The 24,470-nt window shown below is 34.4% G+C and overlaps 1 protein-coding gene across 4 annotated transcripts in view; it reads right to left on the reverse strand.

The window, feature by feature from the left end:
• Positions 1–688: 688 nt before the first annotated feature.
• Positions 689–24,470, reverse strand: part of ENPP2 (ectonucleotide pyrophosphatase/phosphodiesterase 2) — a 172,645-nt gene continuing 148,863 nt past the window's right edge. For all 4 annotated transcript variants that reach the window (XM_012541787.3, XM_012541789.3, XM_012541788.3 and 1 more), the window contains 6 exons: positions 21,982–22,118; positions 19,957–20,092; positions 18,967–19,044; positions 13,190–13,322; positions 9,666–9,822; positions 689–1,297 (listed from right to left, as the gene is read on the reverse strand). In XM_012541787.3, coding sequence (XP_012397241.1) covers positions 1,127–1,297; positions 9,666–9,822; positions 13,190–13,322; positions 18,967–19,044; positions 19,957–20,092; positions 21,982–22,118 — 812 coding nt within the window. In that variant the 3' untranslated portion in view covers positions 689–1,126. The remainder of the gene's footprint in view (positions 1,298–9,665; positions 9,823–13,189; positions 13,323–18,966; positions 19,045–19,956; positions 20,093–21,981; positions 22,119–24,470) is intronic.

Below are 24,470 nucleotides of genomic sequence, written 5' to 3' on the forward strand. Positions count from 1 at the left end.
GCCTAAATTTGAGATAATTCATTCACTCTGCTAAAATACAAATTCACTGACTTAATCTGACATCTCACAAACTTCTATGGTTGGTCTAGATGTGTATTTTTTTTTCACGTTCATTGATTTACAGTATAAAAATTCAAAGGCAGGAGCAACTCTAGGGCCAACATGGAGAAAGAAGTGATTTTTTTTCCTAGTACAGTGCTGGGATCCCCTATCCCATTACCACCCTCTCTTGCCACTTATTGTTAGATAATCTTTTCCTCTAACAAAAGCATAATCATGAGCCATTTATATGTTTTTGTAAATAAACTCTAAAAAGCAAAATTAATATGAATTTGGGCTTTTTGGTCTTCCCCATCAGGCTGTCCAGTTTTTATGTTTGTTTGTTTGTTTTTGATTATTGTTTGGTTGTATAATTGATCTAAGGTGTCTAATTCACCAATAGTAGTAAAGTCCTGGACTTTATTTAATCTTAGAGATCCTATAGTTTAGTAAATTTCTTTCAAGGCAGTTTATATTTAAATTATTCCATGAAGACAACTTTGGATGTTTGGATGGAAGAAACATTAACCATGTGGGTTGCACCCAATAAGGACAAGGCTCAAGAACTAGAAGCAAGTTCTATATGTATATGACCATTTAGAGAACCCTCTAATTTGTAACTCAATTCAAGAGTGAAATCAAAGTCATGTAAAGCATTAAAAAACTGAATGTGTGATTTATTATATTTAAGATTGGTCTATAAGGCTTAAATATGTCTGTCATCATTAACAGTAAATGAATGTAACTTTACAAGTTCAGTATTTCGATACAGTACAGAACTATAAATGCGGCAACTGTGCACTAGAAAATTAATATTTCCTCAATGCAAATATCAATCTGCAGGACCATTCAGAAGCTTCCACTAAAAACTCAAACTGCAGTATCACAAACTCTACTCAAAACATAAGTCTATCTAAATTAAGTATTAGAGAAAAACAGTGGTGACAACTTGGGCTTAATATGTCAGATTTGGTACAGGATCAAAATAACTAATATTTTTAATGTCCTGGTTTCAAATTAATAAATACAAACAATATAAAAATATACACCAGTTGATAAAGGGCTACACTGAGAAAGATGAAAAAAGTTAAATCTCGCTTTCAAATGTATGCAGATATGTCTTTAGAGACAAGATTTCAGGGTAGCTCCGGCTGGTCTTCCGGAAAAAGTCCAGACTGGTGAGCTGCTCAATGTCTCTCACTCGAGCAGTATGCATCTTCAAAAGATCTTCAACCCACCGGGATTCATCTTCTGAGCTCTATAAAAGAAATGCAACTTTGTTTGAGCCACGTTCTGAATTCTAAATTTTCCAAAGCAAATATTCCTTTATGGTTTTCCACAAATGACCTCCACATACTTCTAGGCTCACAACCAACAAATTCCCTCCATCTTTCTTGTAGCATGCATACACACACACACACACACACACACACACACACACACACACACACACACACATATTCCCTCTCTCTACCACAGTCCTGTCAAAAAGGCCCCACAAATACCTACCCTCAACTGTAAACATTTTCAATAGCAATTAGTTGTACCATATAAATGAGACATGTGGTGTGTGTGGGTATTCAACTTAATGAATGCTCAGGACATAAATCAAAATTAGAAAACCCAAATGTCCCTAAAGTATCCCACATTTTTCATCCTTAGCGCTGTCAGATTATAATAGTTCAGCACATACATAAGTAATCTGAAAAGTTCTTCTATTTCATAGAGAGAATTAAGAAGGACACGACCAACACATGGAAAATCAGATGTACAATATATATCTTTCAGAAGAATTGATTAAGCATCATCCTTTTCATAAGAAAATGAACAGAATGAACTAATATGTATATTAATTCATCTTAAGAATCACAAAGTTGGAAGAGACAGAAGAAGCCATTTGTGCTAGGATATCAGAAACCATCTGATCCAATATATATTTGAACAAGCACTCTTTCTAAAATATATACCCAATAAAATATACTATAAAATATCTATAAAATATACCCAAGAAATAGTAACTTGACCTATGAATGAAGACCTCTGATGAGGGACAATTCATCTTAATTGCATCTTAAGAATTGCTTCATAAGACATCACATTCTAATTTTTTCATAAACTAATTGTTAGGAAGTTTTCTCCACATAAAAATCTGATTCTTTGGTCCTTGTATCCATTGCTCCAAACCTAGAACTACCTTCTGCAGTAGAACAAATCTAGTCTACCTTGCAAGTGAGAGTTCTTCAAATATTTATTATGTCCCTTCCCATCGTCTCTCATTTAGGTTAAGCATCTCCCAAACCTTGGAGCTGGCCTACTTGGGTATGATCTTAAGGTCCTTGACTATCATAATTGTTCTCTTCTGGACACCTCATAACATAACAATGTTCTTCCTAAAATCACCCAGAACTGAATGGAATACTCTTAGTGTGTCAACAGGTCTATCATTTCCTTAGTCTTAATACTGTACCTCTCTCAATGTAGTTTGAGAGTCCATGTTGCCTTGGGTTACTTTGGACTCCTATCAAATCCCTAATACATCAATTCCTAGTTCTTTTTCAGATGAACTATTATACAGCAACACTTCCCCTACCTCATACTCATATGATGATTTTTCTAGACTTAGGTATAAGAATTTGCATTTGTCACTATTAAATTTTACCAGATTTGTTACCAGTGTTCTACTTTGTCAAGGTCTTTTAAATCCTGTCCCTTTCATCTGGTACATTTGCTGTACTTTTCAGTTTTGGCTCATTTGCAAATAGGATTTGTACTATCTCTGCCTTTATTCTGAATTGATAAAATTGTTAAACAGCACAGTGCAAACACAGAACTGCAGAGTACTCCTCTGGGTATTTCCTTTAGAGTTGACCTTAAACTTATGACTAAGGATCTGATTTCTAAAAACTGAGTACTAATTGGAAATTGAGTAGATATCCATCAGTTGGAGAATGGCTGAATAAGTTATGATATATGAAAGCTATGGAACATTATTGTTCTGTGAGAAATGATCATCAGGATGATTTCAAAAAAGCCTGGAGAGACTTGCATGAACTGATACTAAATAAAATGAGTAGAATCAAGAGAACATTGTACAGAGCAACAACAAGATTATATGATGATCAATTGTGATGGATGTGGCTTTTTTCAACAATGAGGTGATTCAGGTCAATTCTAATAGACTTGTGATGGACTATGGGGAATGAATGTGGATCACAACACAGTATTTTCACCTTTTTTGTTATTGTCGTTTGCTTGCTTTTTTTTTTTTTCTTTCTCATTTTCCCCCTTTTTGATCTGATTTTTCTTGTACAGGATAATTATGGAAATATGTATAGAATAATTGCACATATTTAACATATATCGGATTGCTTGCTGTCTAGGAAAGGGGATGGGAAAGGGAGGGAGAAAAATTTGAAACACAATGTTTTGCAAGAATGAATGTTGAAAACTATCTATGCATATATTTTTAAAATAAAAAAACTATTATTAATTAAAAAAGTAAGTCCTAAATGTCAACCTTGGGGTTTAGTAAATGAAATAGATGAGTAACATGTTCTTTGGGACAAGGAAATGTTTGATTACAAAGAAAATATCTTTACAGCAAAAACTTCAGGATCTAACTACTAATGTCAATTAACATGTGACATAAAGATGCGAGAAGCATTCTATTGCTATTCCATTAATACATTGTTGGTGGAGTTGTAAAATGATCCAATCATTATGGAAAGCAATTTGAAACTATTCCCAAAGGGCTACAAAACTCTGCATCCCCTTTGATCCAGCAGTGTCTCTATTGGCTCTGTATCCCAAAGAGATCATAAAAGAAGGAAAAGGATCCACATGTACAAAAATGTTTTAGCAGCTCTTTTTGTAGTGGCAAGGAACTGAAAATTGAATGAATGCCCATCAGTTGGGGAATGGTTGAATAAGTTATGGCTTATGAATGTAATGGTACATTATTGTTCTATAAGAAATGATCAGCAGGATGATGCAGAAAGAGCTGGGGAGGCTTACATTAACTGATATTGAGTGAAGTGAGCAGAACCAAGAAAATATCATACACAATAACAGCAAGATTATATGATAATCACTTGTGATAGACTTGGTTCTTCTCAACAATGGGGTGATTCAAGGCATGGGATAGAAAATGGCAATCACATCCAAAGAGAGAACTATGGAGATTGTAGATTGAAGCATAATATTTTCACCTTTTTGTTTGTTCATTTGTTTTTTTTTTCTCATTATTTTTTTTCCTTTTGATTTGATTTTTCTTGTACAAGATAAATATAAAAATATGTTTAAAAGAATAGCAGATTATCAGATTTTTAACCTATATCAGATTACATGCTGTCTTGGAGAGGAGGAAAATAAGGAAGGGAGGGGAAAAATTTAAAGCACAAAGTTTTACCAAAATGAAAGATGAAAACTGTCTTTAATACATTTGGAAAAATAAAATTTACCATTTGAAGTTACCATTAAAAAAAGATTTGAGCTCAAATTTGGCCTCAGCCACTTATTAGCTGGGCAAGTCAATTAATCCATTGGAGATGGAAATAGAAAATTATTCTAATATCTTTGCCCCATAGTGGATCACAAAAAATCATATTTGACTGAACAAGAAGAAAACTGGAAAGGTAGAAAAGGATTATGCAACAAAGGGCTCTGAATGTCAGAGAATTTTATATTTAATTATGAAAACAAAAGGAGACCACTGAAGTTTATTATAAAGTAAGGGAAGAAGCATGATCACACTTGTGCTTTATGGAATTCACTTTAGCAATTGAATAGAGAAAGTATTGGAGCAGAAAGAGATTTGCTTCAGGGAGACAACCCAGAAGGCAATTGCAATAGTTGAAATGTGAAGTGATGAGGGCTTGCATTAAGAGAATGGCTGTGCAAGCATAGAGAAGGGGGTTTATATAAGAGATCTTGTGAAGATAGAAACAACATGACTTGGCAACATGGAACATGAAGAAACTGAGTTTGTAAATCTGGAGAGATGGTGTGCTTTACAATAATGGAGAAGGAAGGCTTTGTAGAAAAGATAATGAGTTCTGTTTCAAACATGTCAAATTTAAGATGTCTCTTCTAGTTGTACAATGCCAGCAAAATTCAGGATTAAGGCTAGGACTGGTTTGATAGATTTAAGAATAATCTGCATAGAGATGACAACAGAACCTATGGAAGCTGATAAAAATCACCAAGAAATGAAAGGGAAAAAGAAAAGGGTCAAGGACAGATCCTTGGGAGACACCCAAGATTAGTGTGTATGACCTAGAAGAAGATCCAGCAACATAATAACTCTTATCGGTATCCGAAAATATGATTCAAATTAACCTTGTAAATTTTACCTGAAGAAAACACTAAACACTGTTTATATTTAGCTTAAACATAGTATGTGTTTTGTAGCTATCTGCCTTGGGACATGCTCATGGCTTACTACAAATTAGATGGAATCTTTCACAGAACTCTCTTATTTCCCATCCCCTTCATACATATACATACACACATATATTCAATTTTCTATAGAGGCAAAAAGGGACTTCTGTTCCTGAATTATTACTGGGGTACAAATCATAAAAGTGTCAAGATTATGATTAACGGAGTGAAAAGGACTAAATTTCTAGATTAATTGCAGAAAGTCCTCTAATAGTTAGTAAGATTGGTAAAGCTATATCTCACAAGACTGTGAGCTCCCCAACTCACCTAAATCTCTCCCTTGATGATGCTGAACACTGGAGTTAAATTGTTTTTCTAGTCTATCATCAAATGTTGTAATGATGGCTCACACTAACTTTCAAAGATTGACAAAGCCCATTTTTCATAATAATTGCATGAGGGGATAAGATTATATAATATTGACCCATTTTACAGATTGAGAAGTATGGTAGAAAGAGGTTAAGAGATTTGTCATCAGTCACATAAGTGGAAATACTAAAGCTTAGAGCCCCCAATATATGTTTTCTGGCTCTAAATCAATCTAATATTCTATTCTTTATGTTCTTTGTGAACAATAAAATGTTACTTGCTAATTATTAACTTCTTGTTTCCCCCATTACAGCATGAATCCCTTGAGGACACAATCTATTTTTGCCATTCTTTGTATTCTGAGCATTTAGTTTAGGACCTTAGGCTTAATAATGCTTGTGGGCTGACTGAATGACCTATTAATTGTAGCTATTATATAAAATGTAGCTATTTGGTCACATCCATGATCAAACTAAATTATGGAAGTGCCACAGAAGAATCCCATCTCACCCCTCATTACCACCTCCTTACCAACACACATCACTTGGCAATTGTTCTATAATCTCTAGTCTTTGATACCTTGAGCACTCAGCCAGTATGTATAATAAACAGGAATAGAACCTTGTTCTAACTACAAACTGAGTATATAAATTGCATTTCATCATCATTGTTGTAATTATCATTACTCTTCTGTTGATTATTTCCTATTTATCTGGTAGACAGTTTGTACATAGTTGTTTATATGTCTCTTCCATTAGACTTTGAGCTCCTTTAGAACAGAGACTATCTGTTGTTCTTCATTATATACCTAGAGCTCAGCATGGTGCCTGGCATATAGTAGGTGTTTAGTAAATACTTATTAAATGCTTCCCTATGATCAAAGAGTTCAAATATTAAAAGGCAGGAAGAATCAGGAAGTTGTTTTTTAAGAAAACCTCTCAATATGACTAAGTGTATAATGAGCCCCTGTTTAGGTTTATTTAATTCATAATTTATTATTAATAATTCATCATTGCTGGCAGGCAAGGTGAATTTTCTTTGCACCACCACTCCCCATCTGCTTCTTCCTTGACCTCAACTTGAAGGATTGTGCTTATTTGCATGGCTCCCATTTAAAGCAGATTCTCAGAGGCTTATGGAGAACTTGGCCCCCAATCCACTGATGGAGTAGATATTTGGTCAGAAACAGTCAAGGAAAGACATGAATTCTCTCCTGTACCAGCTGCTTCACAATTACTGGGGTTTGGCACAAGTTTTGCTATCAGAAGAGATTTGGATGTCCCAAAATGAACAATCAGCATCATGACTAATTAAAAAATAGAAAACAGTAACATCCTCTCTGTCTCTTCCTCCTTCCCTCACTCCCTCCCTCCCCACCCCCCTCTCTCTCTCTTCCCCCTTCATTCTTTCTCTCTCTCCCCCTCTCCTTTTCTTCTCTTCTATTCTCCTTCCTTCTTCTCTCTTTTCCTGTATTCTCCTCCCCTCTATTTGCCTCTCCTCCTCTCCTCTCTCATAATGGGAAAGAACACTATAAGGATCCTGGATTATTACAGAAGAAAGCCCACAAAAACTTCTTAAAAGATGGCTCAAAAGAGCTGAAGTCCTACATGTTCCAGGGCTGAAAACTTCAAATGTCTGTCAATAAAGAGTTATAATAAAAAAAAAAAAAACTTCAAATGTTCACACTTTTTTTTTTCCTCAGTGGCTTTATTGAACTCTGAACTGAAGCCTGGGAACTTGAATTTCTCGGAAAGATTTAGCCCACACAAACCTGGATTAGGAATGAGGGCTCACTGGTGCCAGTGCTAAATATGTAGCATGAGGGTGTTGATTCAGGAAACTGGCACTGAGTAGCGCCAGGCCAAAAAGCATAAATATGCAGAATATTTTTGCAGTCTGGGGAAATTAAGGGCTCTCCTCTTCCCCTACTATCTTCCTTGTAAAGTATTGAGGTTCATGGGGAAGGACAAATCTAAATATAGTTCTCCCAAGAAGGTTACATCTGATGTTCAGGGAATTATGCCATTTTCAAAAAAGAATCTCAAACTAACTGAGATTTCCCTTAGAATAGACATGCCCATAGAATAGACTCCTTCACTGGGGTGGGGAGTGGGTCCTCAATCCAGTTCTTAGAGTTTCATTTTCATTGAGTTTAATTTTTGTAAATGCAAACATTTGAATGGGTAGCCACAAGGTAAAAAGGCATTTCCTTTCTCATAAAATTGCCATTTGTGCACAGCAGTTCAGGACAAATCCAATTCATTTTCTCAAGCTGTTTTTCTGGTTTCATTTTTTCTTTCTCTTTAGAAGAGCTGAGATGTCAGGTCAGCTTCATTTCAATGGTTTTCCTTTGGGTTCTCATACTATAATTTTTGGGTTCAGACTAGCAATTCAACTAGTGCTGGAAACCTCACAAATGAAAACCAACCTTCTATGCTGACTAGGGCTATGAGCTCATGAAAGTGTTTACTGAGCCTGATCCTTGGGTGTATAATGCAAAATTTGGGAAACTCAAATATATAGCTTCATTTATTAAGGGAGAAATTTGTTTGTTTAAACACAGTTCTTGAATAATTCATTTGGGGAGTACAAATGGAAGCACAATCCAAGCTTTTTATGTTGTGGACATTTGCTATAATTCAGTCATTCTTTCCTAATGTTTAGAGAGGCAATTTGTCACAATAAGTAGAATGCAGGACTTGGAGTAAGGAAGGCTGAGATCCTGGGTTGGGTAACACTGATAATATTGTATCCATTGTGACTCAATTTCTCTGAGCCTTAATTATCTCATCTGCAAAGTAGGGATAATAATAATACTATCAAAGTCTCTCTTAAAAACTTTAGAATTGATTGTGTGACATGGGGAACACTGGCACAAGACTTCACACATGGCGTGCCCTCATTAGAGAAGGTGCTGTGCACTAGGAGCAAAGCAGAAATGAATTAACTCCGAAGAAACACGAGATATGCAAAGTTAGAGAATCCACCCCAAATATTAATAGGGACTATTTGTGACTGATCTGTGGCAGAACATTCTGAGCTCATATCGGTCTGATCAGCCACAGTCAGATATAGTAATTTGATTGCTTTGTCATTTTGATCCTCTTTGATAACAAAGGACAACAAACAACCAATTCAGAGGACTATAGCAATCATTTGTTAAGAGATTGCATTGTGTGATGTAAGATCAAATGGGATAAAGTATATTAAGAGATCCACAAACTACAAAGCAGTATAGAAATGACACTTCTCACTATTACCACCACTACCACCATCACCATGAAAATCACTACCATCATTCTGAGAGACAATTCCTAAAAGATTGGATTTATGAGTCAAAATCAAAAAGATATAGATATCAAAAAAAAATTTTAAGATACCAAAAGATATAGATTGAAGTCCTATCTTGCCACTTGCAAGATATATGATATTGGGACAGTTAGTCAATAACCACTTATTAAGTGTTTTCTATGAGCCAGACACTGGGCTAAGTATTGGGTATAAAAAGGGGAAGGAGAGGCCAAAACAATTTCAACCCCTAGAAGAGTTCCTAATTTAATGGAAGAAACATATATATATATATATATATATATATATATATATATATATATATAACTAGGGCACATACAAGATCTGCATACAATAGATGAAATTCTCAACTTCTCAGAGTCTCCATTTCCTCTCCTGTACAGTGCAAGTAATATTTAGAGTTGATTCAATGAGATAGCTTAGGCAAAAGACATCTGAAAACGATTAAAAGTTGTATAAAACTTAAAGAATCTTTCCTGGATGACAAGTTGCCTTTTGCAGAGTTATGAAGTGGTATTTATGTTAGTCAAAGATCCACACCTACTGCCCCAACATCCTTTTGTACTCACATTGCAGCTCTCCTCATTGTCAGGCCGATGAGGAAGGATGAAAGAGAACACTGACAGGGGGCCATCACACTTGTCAGCAGGTTGAGTGAAATCAAGGCAGCTTGTAATGATGCTGTAGTAATGAGTAGGAATTGGAATGGAGCTTCCTTCAACATGCCTGGTAGAAGAAAAAAATTTTTAATGACATATAGTCTTCCTTCTTTAACAACAGCCAAGACATTAAGATTGACTCCCATACATGGCAAAAATCATTTCTCATTTGCTGACAAGAGGGCTGTTTAAAATATACTCATCTGGTTGTCTCACAAGTCTAGAGTTCTGTTCCTCCTCATTTCTGCCTCCTAGATTCAAGTTTCAGTTAACAGTCCTACCTCTTACAAAAAGCTTTTCTCAATTCTATTTAATGCTAATACCTTACCTCTGTTTATTATGGCCAATTTGTACTATCTATAATTTGTTTGTACATAGTTGCTTGTGTGTGATATCCCCTACTAGACTGTTAATTCCTTTAGAAAAAGGACAGTCATTTGCCTTTCTTTCTATCTTCAGCCCTTGGTACCATGTTTGCATATTGTAGGTATTTAATAAATGTTAGTTGTCTAATTGATTGATTTAAGACTCTCCACCAGCTTGCACTAACCTCTCTCTCGCCTTACTTCTCATAACCCCCCTCCCATCCCCTACTCTACATTCCAGGCAAACTAAAAACTCACTTTTCTCCAAACTCACTGTTCCATTTCCTTACTCTGCACACTTCTCTAAGTTGTGTCCCATGATTAGAACACATTAGAAAGGCCCTCATCTCCACCTCTCAGAATCTTGATCAGCTTTGAAGGTTCAACTCAGGAATCACCTCTTTGGTCTTCCAGCTATTATTCATTTTCTCTCTCTCCTCAAATTATCTTATGCATAATTCCCTGTATTCATATCAAATTCCCTCAATGCAGTATTGCCTTCCTTGAGAATCAAGTTTTGTTATTATCTAGTCCTTTAAAAATGTTTGATCAATTAAATTATCCAGAGAATGGAAGAGAGGAGGGATAAGTGGTATGTTAGAGAGGGAAGGCAAGAACAAATCCCTTAGGTTGATGCTAGCTGAAATCTATGGTAATTAGGGAGGGGAGAGAAGGTGATAAGCATTTATATAGCTTTCAAAATGGGTCAATCATTGTGCTAAGTACTTTACAAATATTTTCATTTGATAGCCCTATGAGGTAGGTGTCTTTATTAATTAGTTAGCTTACTCATTTGCATGATTTCCCTTATGGTCTACTGTGTATTTACTGACCTACTGGAGAAAACATATGTTCATCCCCTTCCTTTCAAAAGAAATGGACAAACACATTGCCTTGGCAGAACCTGTGATACATGGATTCAGGTGTTCTCTTTGAAAGTCCTAAAACAATCCAAATGTCCTCAAAAGTGGATCTAGTTGATTTGCACTACAATATAGATTCTTAGAACCTGGCTTACTACTGGCTTCTGGTTTGAGCAATTAATTGACTTTCAACTCAAGAATTGAAGGACCACATGTGGTTTTCTGTGGAAAGAACACAGATTCTGGAATCAAGAGGATCTGCGTTCAACTGCTTCCTCCACCACTGACTACCTATGTGGATTTGGACAAGTCTCAATCTCCATGAATCTGTTTCCTCAACTATTACATAAGTGGTTGGATTAAATAGCTTCTGAAGTTCCTTTCTGCTCTAGACCTGAGCATCCTATGATAAAAGGGGATGGTCCAATACACAGTAGGATCCTCTGCAAAGAGTAGGACTTGGACCAAGCCAATACTTCAGTGGAGTTTACTAGAGCACAGTGTCTATCATAGAGTAGATTCTTAATAAATATTTATTAAATAATTGTTTGATTAAAATTTCATCTATAAATGTTTTCTTGCAAGAGAAACACTTGCATAAATTAACAACTACTTATCAGTTATCTTATTATCTTAACTGTGGTCCAGGGATTTAACTAATATAAGGAACTGAGCACTAAATCTATAATAAAAAGGTTCAGATAACTCATATAAAGCCTGGCCACCATGCCTTATCCCATTTTTTCTTTTTTTCCCTTGCTTCATACTTCCTTACTTGCTACAAAGTAACTAGTATACAAAACATAATATACTATCATGGTATATAAATCTTTATGAAACTGTCTATTCTGCTAGCCATAATAGTGCACACCCATAAATAGTCCTTGCTACTGGAGAGGCTCTGATTGATGGATTGCTTGAGTTGAGAAGTACTAATTTGCATGTAACAAGATAAGTAGATAGGATGTTCATACCAAGTCTGACATCAATATAGAAGCCTACAAGGATAGGCAGAAGCCAGGCTGCCTAAGGAGGGCCAAACCAACCTAGGTCAGCCACCGAGCAGGTTAAAGCTCTTGTGTCAATCAATAAAGGGATCAAGTTCAGTGGTGGCTGCACTTGCAATTCAGATAGGATAGGGACCCATCTTCCCCTCTCCCCAAAGATTATCAATTTACACAATTTTGCTATTTAAAAAATAACTAATACAAAAAGGATAGCAATAAGGTCAAAGAAAAGAAATAAAGAACAGTTTTTTAAATTTCACAAGTCTTTCTTATGAGATAAATGATTGACTTTCAATTAAATCAGTGATCATGAGATTGGGAGCTGAAAGAGATTTTAGAGATCAACTAAACCATTCCTCTTATCTGACACATGAGGAAACTGAGGCCAGGAGAGTTTGAGTAATTCACCCAAAGTCACACAAGTAGCAAATAGCTGTGTGAGATCTTGTATCTAATGTCCTCCTTCTCCAAATCCAGTGTTCTTTCCATAACACCACCCTCTCATTATCTTAATTATAGTTCAGAACCTAATGTTAGTAGAACTTTGGAATCTCAAAGTTGGGAAGGACATTTAGTCCAAACTAGTTCTTTGCATAAGATTTCTATTGAGTGAGAATCTACTACTTTTCCCAATGCTTTCTATTTTACTTTTAGATACATCTGTCAGGAAATTTTTTTTTCTTACATCCAGTCTTTTATAAGACTTCTTTTATGTAAATTCAACTTATTACTCAAGTCCTACTCTTTGGACCAAGCCAATACTTCAGTGGAGTTACTCTCAGACCTGGGGATCTTGTTTTGTCCATCTCTATATCTTTCCTAGCACTACTACATTATATGTCTTTATATGCTTGTTGAACAAGCATGTCTTTATATGTTTGTTGAACCAATATTTGAGTGAATATTTGAGGAAAGGATTTTAAGAACACAGTCTTTTCTTATTACCCAAATATTTGAGAGATAACCTTTAATAACCTCTTTGGAAATTTAATTTTAAAATGTTTTAAGTTAAATGTTAATGTAAATTAATTTGAATAATTAAGTATAATGTAAATAAAATTAAACAATTAAAAGTGATTACTAAAATTATCCAAATAATTACAATTAAACTTGTTAATGAATTTATTAATACATTAACATGAATTTAATGCTAAAATTTAAATAAATAAAATTCTAAAAAAGGAAAATTTGAGTCTTACTGTTTGATTTTATCTTGTGTATCATGTAAACCATCATAGTCATAGTCAAAAATGGGTCCACTGATGACATTGACTCCATTCCTCTCAGTTGCATATCTTTTCACCAAAATCCTTTGGAAATAATTCCAGATTCCTGTACAAAGAAACAATCTTGAGTAAGCAAAATGCTTCTACTTTAACTGAATGTTGAAAATATATTTCAATGAGCCAAAGACCACTGACTTAAAATTCTATTTCAAATTCATCTTCTTTCAGCAGCTCAGAATTTACCATATCTGGAACTTAGTACCACTTTATTTCTACTTGTTAGAATTGCTTTCTTTAAATAAGAGCCCATGTAATTTCTACATGATATTTTTCTTGACTTCTTCCCTGTATTTCAGTTGTTCATATTCTCTTTCTTTAGGACCCCAGAGGAGAAGACATTGAGCTATGTTATGAGGGAGCAGACAGTTAGGACTTTATCTTCCAACTGTCCTTATGAGCTATTTAGATGATGCAGGTTCAACGAAAAGAGGTTTCCCTCCTTCCCAACTTTATTTATTTACTTTCAACAGAAGTCCAAACCACAGGATGGAGCTTTGAGAATAGAGAATGAATGGCATGTATGAAAGGAAAAGAGATATATCATTTGTTTATGAAGTACTATAATTCCTTTGGTTTTATATATATTTCTGTGGGTACATTTTCATTGGTGAAAGGAAAAAGTATTGCCCTGGATCCAACATGTATGGTGAATCTGAGTTCTTGTACAGGATCTTAAAACACTTTTGTCCACATATGTGGAGACCTACACATAAGTTACCTGAGCCATAATTAGAGGATTTTAGAAAAAACTGGAGGGAGGAGTACAAAATAATCAAAGAAATAGGATTTAAGGGGCTGCCAAGAATGACTCTGACTCATGTAAGCCTGGGTTACTGTGACCCAAGTTATAAATATTTTATATTTCCTTATCTGTATATATAGATAGTTCTCATTTTATATAAGTGGGCCATTATATATACACCTTATAAGGTAAATTTGCTCTTGGATTAAAGAGAAAAAGGAATAAATGAAAGTAGAAAGGAGTCCATGTTCCAATGAGAGGAGAAGGCCAGCACACAGTTCAAGAACAAGTGGAGAGGAAGAAAGGGAGAGAACAGGAAGAGCTACACACAGGGGCCAGAACCAACCAGGTATTAAGAGGAAGAACAGGAGAGAGGCAGATATGGAAGTAGGAGAGAATGAACAATATGGGATGGGGACAATTACAGGTATCCTATAGCAGACACTCAGATATAGGGTAGGTGAGTGGAATGGGATAAAGACATCTCTCAGTGCTAGAGGTCTTAAGCCAAGTCTCTGACCAGGCTGCAGCAGTGGAGGATCTGTTCAACTGTCCATTCTTCTGGAAGATGTAGGGGCAAATATATCTTCCAGCTTTTTACGTGTATAGAAAGTAGGGAAACCATGGAACATTTTCTATGTTGTCTCATAGACATAAGCTTACAGATTACTTTTTTTTTTCAGTCTTTGCATCTCCAGTACCCATGCATGCTAAATGAAATTTCATTAAGCAAAATAAGAAAACCTGAAATTTGATCAATATTCCTATTTTTGTTTCAATGTTTCAAAAAGAGAAAAAAATCAACTACAATATTTCAATTCTAGACTCATGAAAGAAATGGTATCTATTAGGTATGGGTGACTTTTTTGGTCCCATCATATTAAGAATTCCTGGGATGGTAATGATAATAGCTTACAAAGTACTTTAAGTTGAGCAACAAATATTTGTCAAACATTAGTTATGAGATACACCATATTCAATAGTATATATACAAAAGGGAAAAAACTCAAATAGTTTATAGTCTCAAGCATTCTCTTATCATATTCTCATAACAAAATATTTATAAATATTTTATTGATATTTTATAGATGAGAAAACTTACTTAAATGACAAAGGTAAGATCACATAGCTTGTGAGAGATGTAGTATCAATGTGATTTTTGAAAAAGATGTTGTCCCTAATAGGATGTCATTAACCAGAAACAGTGAGTAGATGGTCAGTAGAAGTACTGTGCCTACACTTGTCACAGCTCCAAATATAATGTTAGTGGTCTTAAAACAAAAGCCACTTAAATATCTAGTTAGTACTTGAGAGTTTCCAAGGATACTACACACTCACAATTTTGCTCAAAGATTATTCACAATGAATTTATCAAAGTTTACAATGTATTTGCCATAAAGTCTGAGTACTCATGAATCTCTTTTTCCTATCAAAGAACCAACAAAAACTGGGACGGGAAGGAAGAGAAACATTTTTAATTTCTCTTTTGGGAGAGAGATAGATACATATAAAAAGGTTAAAATCATTGTTTTAAAAATTAAGAGCAGGAAAAAGAATACTACAATGTACTCTAATTGTACATTTAGGTGAGAAGAGGTGAGAAAAGAAGCAAAGAAAGAGGCAGAAGGAAAGAAAAAGAGAGGCCGATGTAAAGAAAGGGGGGTGTCAACAGGTTTTGAAGTTTTAGGCAAAAAACTAGTTTATACTTTCCCATTCAATAAAGAAATGGGTTTCAGAATATTGTCTCATATTTATATTACTTTGAAAAACTAATTAGTTGGTTAACCATTAGTCAGAGCTATCTATTTGCTCTTTATACCTTCAAAGTCTCTACTTCAAATGGAATAGACATAATAGCCCTCAAAAAGAGAAAATATTCTCTAAGGTATAAGAGCAATAACCAGAGAACCACCCTCCTGAGAACCAGAAGAAATCAGCATAAATTTAGATTTGCCATCACTTTCTATCATTTAAGAGAATGCAATGCTCATATAAAGAAAAAGAAGATGGGAAGAGGAAGAGCAAATGCTAATCTAAGCAGAAGGCAGTGAGTGTGGCAGGATGGAAGGGACAAGGAAAATCAACACAATGAGAACACTCAAAAGGCCAAAGACCACAGCAATGTGGCATGTGAACAGACCATTACACTTCTGGGGGAGGAACAGTGAGACCTCTGTCCGAGGTCTGTTGCAATGCCAACATCAGGATGGTACTGTGTGTTTCCTTTATTACTGCTTAGACAAAAATGTGTCCATAAAGAACAAAGGCATCTAGCAAACCCTGATATGAGGAAATCAAATAAAGTCACATGATAAAATAAAATTTACAAAGAATATATTGACATGGCCTCCTGGAATGCTCAAACTGTAGCTGAGTACAACCCAGGGACCTAGTTTTTTTATATGCATGTATATACATATGTTCATGTATATGTATAATACAAATACTTATTCATCATACACATGTGAATATGTATACACATGTCCATACATATAAACTTCTCATATGCATGTATAAAGATATCTTTGAACTTTATGTATCATTCTCCCAGTGCCAAAGTGAGCACAATACTTTACCTGTATGGAGATGGCCTTCCATTTCTCATTTCTAAAAAGAAAGGGATGATCTAACATCCTTTCTGGCTCTAGCTCTATGTTACCCTTTCCAAATATTTCTCCTTCATATACAATAATGTTCCAATTTAGCTATACTATTCTGGAAATACACACTGAGCCTCCCTGCTTCCAGGGCTTTATTCACAATATTCTCCCTAGTTAAAAATGCTCTCATCATCGTCACTGCGTTTTTAAAATCTCTCCATTTTCCAATGCCTGGCTCAAATGCTATTTGCCTTTAAAAAGTTTTTGCAAAGATCCAAAACAGATTGTAAAATTATCCCTCATTCAAACTCCATAAAGACTTTGTTCATGCCTCTCTCCAGGCATTTAATTATAACAGAAAGCAGAAGTTGATTTGCTCACTTCCTTAATCCAATCACCAAATTGTACAGTCATTGAATTCTGAGACCACATTCTATTCACCTCTGATCTCACTCACCTCAGAACAATAATAATGCCTTGAATATCATTTAGACTCAATAGATGTTTGTTGAATGAATTGATTAACAAATGAATTTAATAGTTATGGAAAAGAGTATTCTATTTGATCATGGAACCATAACATACATGGATTATCAAATTTTAAATTATTAACAAACAATTAGATATATGCTACTAAAACTGTACTAAAAGTAAATTAATCATCTTTTAGTGGTTTGGAAGACAAACAACATGCTGAAAATAACACATAATAAATTCTTAGTAAATTATTGGTGAATTATATTTTGTTGTTGAATATCATTTATCATTGGACTGGTAAAGCACAAAAGTGCTGATTATCAGAACCCTGGACAACCACTCTTGGCAATATGTCCAAACAGAAAAAAGGCAAGCATTAAATATAGAGATTTATATGTGTTTGTGTATACATAATTGTGTATACAACATATATTAACATATGTCTATTTTCCTATTGTATATAAAAGACATTGATAAATATGAAGGCTTATAGAAAGAGGTCTAGAACAAAAGTTTTTTGAGAGTAAGGAATATAGGAGAGGGGCAGGGAATCTAGACCTAAGATTTCATTGACACTGGAACTCTAAGAAAATTCCCTTTCGATGCAAATTTCTAACTTTCTTAGGGAGTTGTCTGAGAATTAGGAAATTAAATGACTTGGTTTAGATCACACAGTTATTATGTGTCAGCACAGAACTTGTTCTTCCTGACTCTGAGGTCAGATCTATATTATGTCATGCTGCCTCTTCTTACAGATAAGAGGTCAAAATATATGAACAAGTGGTCATTAAAAGAAATAATGCAAACAAACAGCTATATGAAGATGACACAAATCACTAAACATAAGAGACAAGAAAAATAAAACAATTCTGAAGTCCCACTTCACACTTGGCAAATGAGCAAAGATCATAAAAGATATTAATAGCCATTGTTGGAAAGATAGACATACTAATAGACTGTTAAATGAGCTATAAATGGCTCCAATTGCTATGTAAGAGAATTTAAAACAATTCTAGAAAAAATAACTAAATTGTTCATATTCTTCAACTTAGCAAAAGTACTACTGGTTATATACAACTACAGGATTTTTTTGTAGCAAAACTAAACCAAACTAAACTAAAAACAAACAAAACCTAAGAAACAAAATGGGAGCTCATCAGTAGGGGAAAGACTGCATAAGTTGTTACATACAAATGTAAGCAGATCATTATTGCATCCTAAGAAATAATAAATGAGAAAAACAAAATAGCATGGGAAGGTTTGTATGAATGGATGCAGTGTATCAAGCAGAACCAAGAGAATAACATCCACAATGACTCTAAGTTAAGGAAAACAATACCATGAGATGTGAGAACTTGGATCAATGTTATGACCAATCTTCTTTCTACAAGACTGTTGAAATATACTTCCTCTTGGTAGAAAGACAATGGACTACATGTGCAAAATAAAACATATGCTTATTTGACATGGTCAATGTATCCATACGTTTTGTTTAACTGTATTTCTTTGTTACAAGGAAGGGTTTTGGAAGTTCACAATGGAAATTAATGGGGGGGGGGGGAAGGGAAGAAGACATTAAAACATTTTATTTAAAAAGGAGATGATTCATCCCTATTCTGTCACTTGGCAATTTAGCAGCATTAGGTAAGGTACTTAACTGCTCTAAACTTCAGTTTCTTAATCAATAAAATGAAAATCATTATGGCTGCCTACCTACTCTGGTAGATTTTATAAAGATTGAGACAAAGAGATTACTTCAAATAATTTGAAATCTATAAAACATTGTCAATTAAATTAAACAAGAAAGTTAAAAAAGCAAATAGTAAATGCATAAGTTTATCTTCACAACTACTTAGGATATATAAACTTACTCTGGAAGGCAGGATACATTGGAATCATGTTAGTTACAAGGAAGGCATCATATTTAGATTCTGTAGAAGAGCTCAGATCTAAAAATTATAAATGAAAACAATGTAGTGTTAATTACTTAGACCTTATCAATATCAATTGTGTCAGATTCTGTAACTGACAGGTCTTGTAAATGGCTACACCTAAGGATTACCTGAGCAAATCCATTTTTTTCCCCTCTTCCCATTACCTCTTCCTCCAGTCATATTCTCATATTCATATTCCTCCTTTCTCTCACTCCCTCAACTACAAGTACATGAATGTGTCTGTAAACATTCACATGTACAGGCACAGACATACACATATATTCTTCCCTTCTTCCTTCTTCTCTCCCTTCATGCTTTATGGAAAATAGTAAATTATCTAAGGAGAGATAAATATAGGTAGATAGATAATTCAATACATACATAGGTAAGTAAGTAGGTAGGTAGGTAGATAGACAGACAGACAGATAGACATAGATATATAGTATATGAGAATTCTTGCTAATATTATTCATTTCCTTTCACTAGAAGCTTCTCCATGTTCAAGTCCTTGGTTGCTAAAAAAAAAAATCTGAGTCATACTACCTATTCATCCACCTCCAGATTCCCTTTCTCTAATCATATTTCTCTGTTTCTTTCATGGAAATATCACAAGACACTCTGTCAAGAACTTTGCTGAAATGCAATTACAACATGCCTATGGCATTCCTATTTTTGGAGCCTGAAGAACTAAATTCAAATATTGCCTCAGCTTCTTACAGGTTACCAGTGAAAGCTGGGTGAGTCACTGGCCCACTTGGAACTTCAGTTTCCTCATCTATTCTGTGAGGAGTTTGAACTAGGTGATGTCTAAAGTCCCTTCTAGTTGAATCTAAATACATTAATCAAGAACTGCTACCTTTGACACATCAAAAACTTAGCATCCAGCAACCATGCATTATCCAGCCATCTGATGACCAAACAACTTACAGGGAGGGAAGAGAAATCCATAGGAGATCTGTTTATCATTTTTGTAAGCCAAGCAATTCTGACTGTAACTTGGAGAAATGCGAACATCTGGTCGTACACAATTGGTCAAGTGCTCAGGAATGCTAGAGACTTCAGCCTGCAGCAAAAGACAAATGAACACCATGATGCAGAGTCAAAAAAAAAAAAAAAAAAAAAAAAAAAAAAGAACATTGATATTAGCATGAAAAAGAGGCTATGCCATCTGAACGCAGAGAGAGGACTGTAGGGACTGAATGTGGATATAACATAGTATTTTCAATCTCTTTGTTGTTGTTTGCTTGCATTTTGTTTTCTTACTCATTTTCTTTCCTTTTGATCTGATTTTTCCTGTTCAGCATGATAACTATGGAAATATATATATAGAAGAATTACACATATTTAACATATATTGGATTACTTGTTATCTTGGGGAGGGATGGAGGGAAAGAAGGCAAAAAATTTGAAACAAGATTTAGCAAGAGTGAATATAGGAAATTATCTATACATATGTTTTGAAAATAAAAAGCTTTAATAATAATAAAAAAGAAAAAGAAAAAGAGGCTATGATTGACTCTGTTCACAATCAAAGAAAAGAAAATAGGAAGAAAGGGTCTTACCTTACCTCTCTGGTTTCCTTAAAGGGACGTGATTCTAGCAATTGTAGCAAATACTTTGTACATAAATATGCACTATATGTGAACTTAAAAGCTGAGTTTCTAGCAGTGGGGAAAAATTGCTTTTTGAGTCATTACAAGAATAGACAAGTAATCCTAACAAGAAGATCTGTAAACATTTTGGGGTCTTCCTTAATTTCCTGATATGTAAAAACAATGGGTTAGGCAAGGTAGTAAAGTGGAAAGAGTCAGGAATACTTGGTTTCAAGGACTTCCTCAGATACTTACCTGTATAATCCTGGCACTTAGACTCTCTAAGCCTTCATTTCCTTACCTTCAAATGGGGGTAATAATAATAATACCTGCCTTATAGGGTTGTTGAGAGGATCAAATGGGATAAAGTATAAAGGAATTTGCAAAATTTAAAACATCACATAAATATTAGCTATTACTAATATCATTAATATTATAAGTCTAGAGATGGAAAGGACTTCAGAGTCATCTGGTAGAAGACTCATTTTACAAGTAAGGAACCTGAGACCCAGGGAGATTAAGCAATCTATTCAAAGTCATAAAGTAAATTAAGCATCAGAAGTAAAATTTGAACCCACACCCTATGATTTCATAGTTGGTGTTCACTCAGTTCTAAATCTCATGACTATAGGCAAGCAATATACAATAGTAGAAAAAGAACCAGCTCTTAGAACTAGAGAAACTGTTTTCAAATCTCACCTTTGATATTTATAGTCCCTATATTACTTCTTCCTGGTCCTCAGTTTCCTCATTTGTAAAATTAGAAGGTTAAACCTGATGATCTCTGAAGTCTCTCCAGCTTTACATGTATTGCCCTCTTCCCTCTCTCTGTTCCTCAGGTCCTTTCTCCAGACACTGAAGACAATGAGAATTGCCCTGTCTAATTCAAGGGTGGGGAATGTCTAGCCTGTGGGTCACATGAGGCCCATGAAACCATTTGCTAAGGACAACAATCTTCCATTGCTTGAGTTCTATAAACTGATAATTTTGTACGGCTTTTGAATGATGTTATAAATATCCAAATGACACTTGGCAGAAATAAGTTACCCCTATTGCTTGGGACACCCATCTTCTAGTCTAGCAAGCTTCTGCTATCCTTTGTGATGACACAGGTCCTATTAATAGCAAATTTCCTACTCATGCTCCTGATCACTTTATACCTAATTTACTTTTAGGAGTAATTTGAAAATTGAGAGAAATGAGATAGTACAATGAATCCAGTTTCTGAGACTTTTCTCATTGAGAAAAGTTAAAGCCTTGTTTAAATACAATTTAAGTAAGCCACAGTATTTCTTTTTCTATTAATTCAAAGAATATGATATAATATTAAATACTAGAGAACCCAATTTCTCTTAATGACCTGTTTGGAAACAGTGTAGGATGTCCACAAAGGCATTAGGAGTGTTTCACTATAGCCGCTTTCGAAATCATGGTGATACAAGATATTATATCTAGTCCGATAAAGTACTGCAGGTCGACCATAAAGGAGATGTCTCTCTAGGAAAGGAAAAAAAGAATGAACTTCATTAAAGACAGTTTAGATTATACAGATGATTTGGAAAAGATATTGGAAGAGGGCCAAGTTGTCCAAAATTTGCTCACTTTAGTAATAATATAGCGCCTTCCCCTTAATTTAATCAAGTTAGTATCTAATCCTCTTTGTGGTTTATCTGATCACCTTGGAAGAATAGTGTTTTTTATTTTTCAACAAAAAGTTATATTAACATTGAACTTCTTTATGTGCAAAGCTTTTTCACATACATTGTCTTATTTGATTCAAGTCTTCTCCAAAAATCAAAATAAGTGTTCTTATAATTTTAATAATTTCTTTATGTTGTTATTTTAATTTTGGATCTTTTAATCTTAAATGTAAAAGCTGATATCAAGGGTGAAAAAATTCTGTAGCCATTTATGAAATGATGACTAGACAAGAGATAAATAATAGTCCTATTTTGATGTCACTTTATCCAAACCTTTATTACTGCCATCTAATGTCTTCTAAAACTTTCTAACCACTTCCTCAGTAATTATAGTACAAAGACCATATTCTTCCATCTATCCAAACCCATGCTCTCATCCTAAACCCCTTTAATATTTACAATAATTATCCTTCACACACCCTGGACCACTTTAATTCTCAAGAGTTGTCTCCAATTCATAAAGGTTATCATACTAAGATCTTGCCAACACATGAAACTATTCTACCTCCAAGATTATGAGCTCTGAACTCTCCTCTCTCTGTTTTTTCTGTTTTTCTACTTTTCTCATTTCTTCCCTCCTCCTCAGCCAACTCAGGGCCTTCTTGGTACAATCCAATTCTCCCAATTTATAACCTGTAGTTTGGCCCCAGTTTTCTCTGTTCAAACTTCCTTTGCATGCACTCTAGTCTAAATCACAACACTAAACCCTCAAATCTCTTTGCCCCTTTTCTTTAAAGGGATAATAGAGAAAAGAAAAGGTTTGGGGCTTCTTTAAAAAAAAAAAAAAAAAAGCAATCTATTTACCACACTTATTAAGTGCTTCCTATACGCCAAATACTGTGCCGAAAGATAAGGGTTAAAGACAATAATAAAACAGCAGCTATTCTCAAGAAGCTTCCTTTAGAATGGGTGAGGCAACAATATACATAGTCAGTTTATCCCCTAATAATGCTACTCCTAACCCTCTAACATATAGCTTATATCTAACATATCGCTTTTCCAACAATTCTGGAAAAAAACACCAGGATGATTGATTTCCAATAAAAATTCAACTAGGCTTTCATTCTTATATATCAGTTTCTTTAATCATCTCTGATAGTCTTCCTATCCTATAACAGTTCTAAGCCTTATCTTGTCCTTAAGCCTTGAAACTAATTTCCCTGCTCTATCAGAATATATTTTATACACATGTTGTGTATTTTAAAATATCCACTAGGAATTCTTTCAGCTCCCCTTCTCCAGACTTCAAAGCCTTCTTAGATCCATTCATCTGTCTAATAATAACTAACATTTATATAGTACTTACTAAGTGCAATTATTATCTCATTTGATCTTCATAACAACCCTGAAAGGAGGTAGATATTATTATATCCCCATTTTATAAATAATGAAACCAAAAAGAAATAGACAGTAATTGACTTGACCAGGGTCATACAGTTATTGTTTCTAAAGTCAGATTTTAATTAAGGTGGTCACAATGCTCTATTAACAGCACAATCTTCAAATATCTCTCTCCTAAAAAGATGAAATGAGCCTCTTTCTTATTAAGGTTACATCATTCCCTTCCATGGACCTTACTTTATTATTCATTCATTTTCCTTTTTTTTCCCCATCTGCCTTTCCCTTTGTCATCTTAACCTCCATTTCTCTAAATTCTCCCTCTTTCCTTCAAGAATAGGCTCAAATACAATTTTCTACATTAGTGAAAGTGAACTCAAACAGAAATTGGGGCCACTAAGCTATTCATAAAACCACATATTAACATTTTCTATATTCTTTTGTATTTTTTATTTTGTTAAATACTTCCCAATAATACTTTATTTTGGTTTGAGCTATACTGAGGAGTAGAATTACAATACAGCCTTCCCGTGTTTGACAACTTTATTCTACATGAATAGCTAGCATCCTCTTTCCTTAAACTAATTCATATTCATTTTGTATATGCTATTTATGTATGTATGTATTATATACATATATGTATATATGTTATCTTCGCTATTAGAATTCAAACTTCCTGACAACTTCACTTTTTGTCTTTGTATTCCAGGTGTTTAACAAAGAGCCTAGCACATATTAGAAACAGCTATGTGGCACAGTGGATAGAATACTAGGCTTGCAATCAGGAAGACTAGAGATGAATTCAAATTAG

Source organism: Sarcophilus harrisii, chromosome 1 (assembly GCF_902635505.1).
Source record: "Sarcophilus harrisii chromosome 1, mSarHar1.11, whole genome shotgun sequence".
Classification (NCBI taxonomy): Eukaryota; Metazoa; Chordata; class Mammalia; order Dasyuromorphia; family Dasyuridae; genus Sarcophilus; species Sarcophilus harrisii.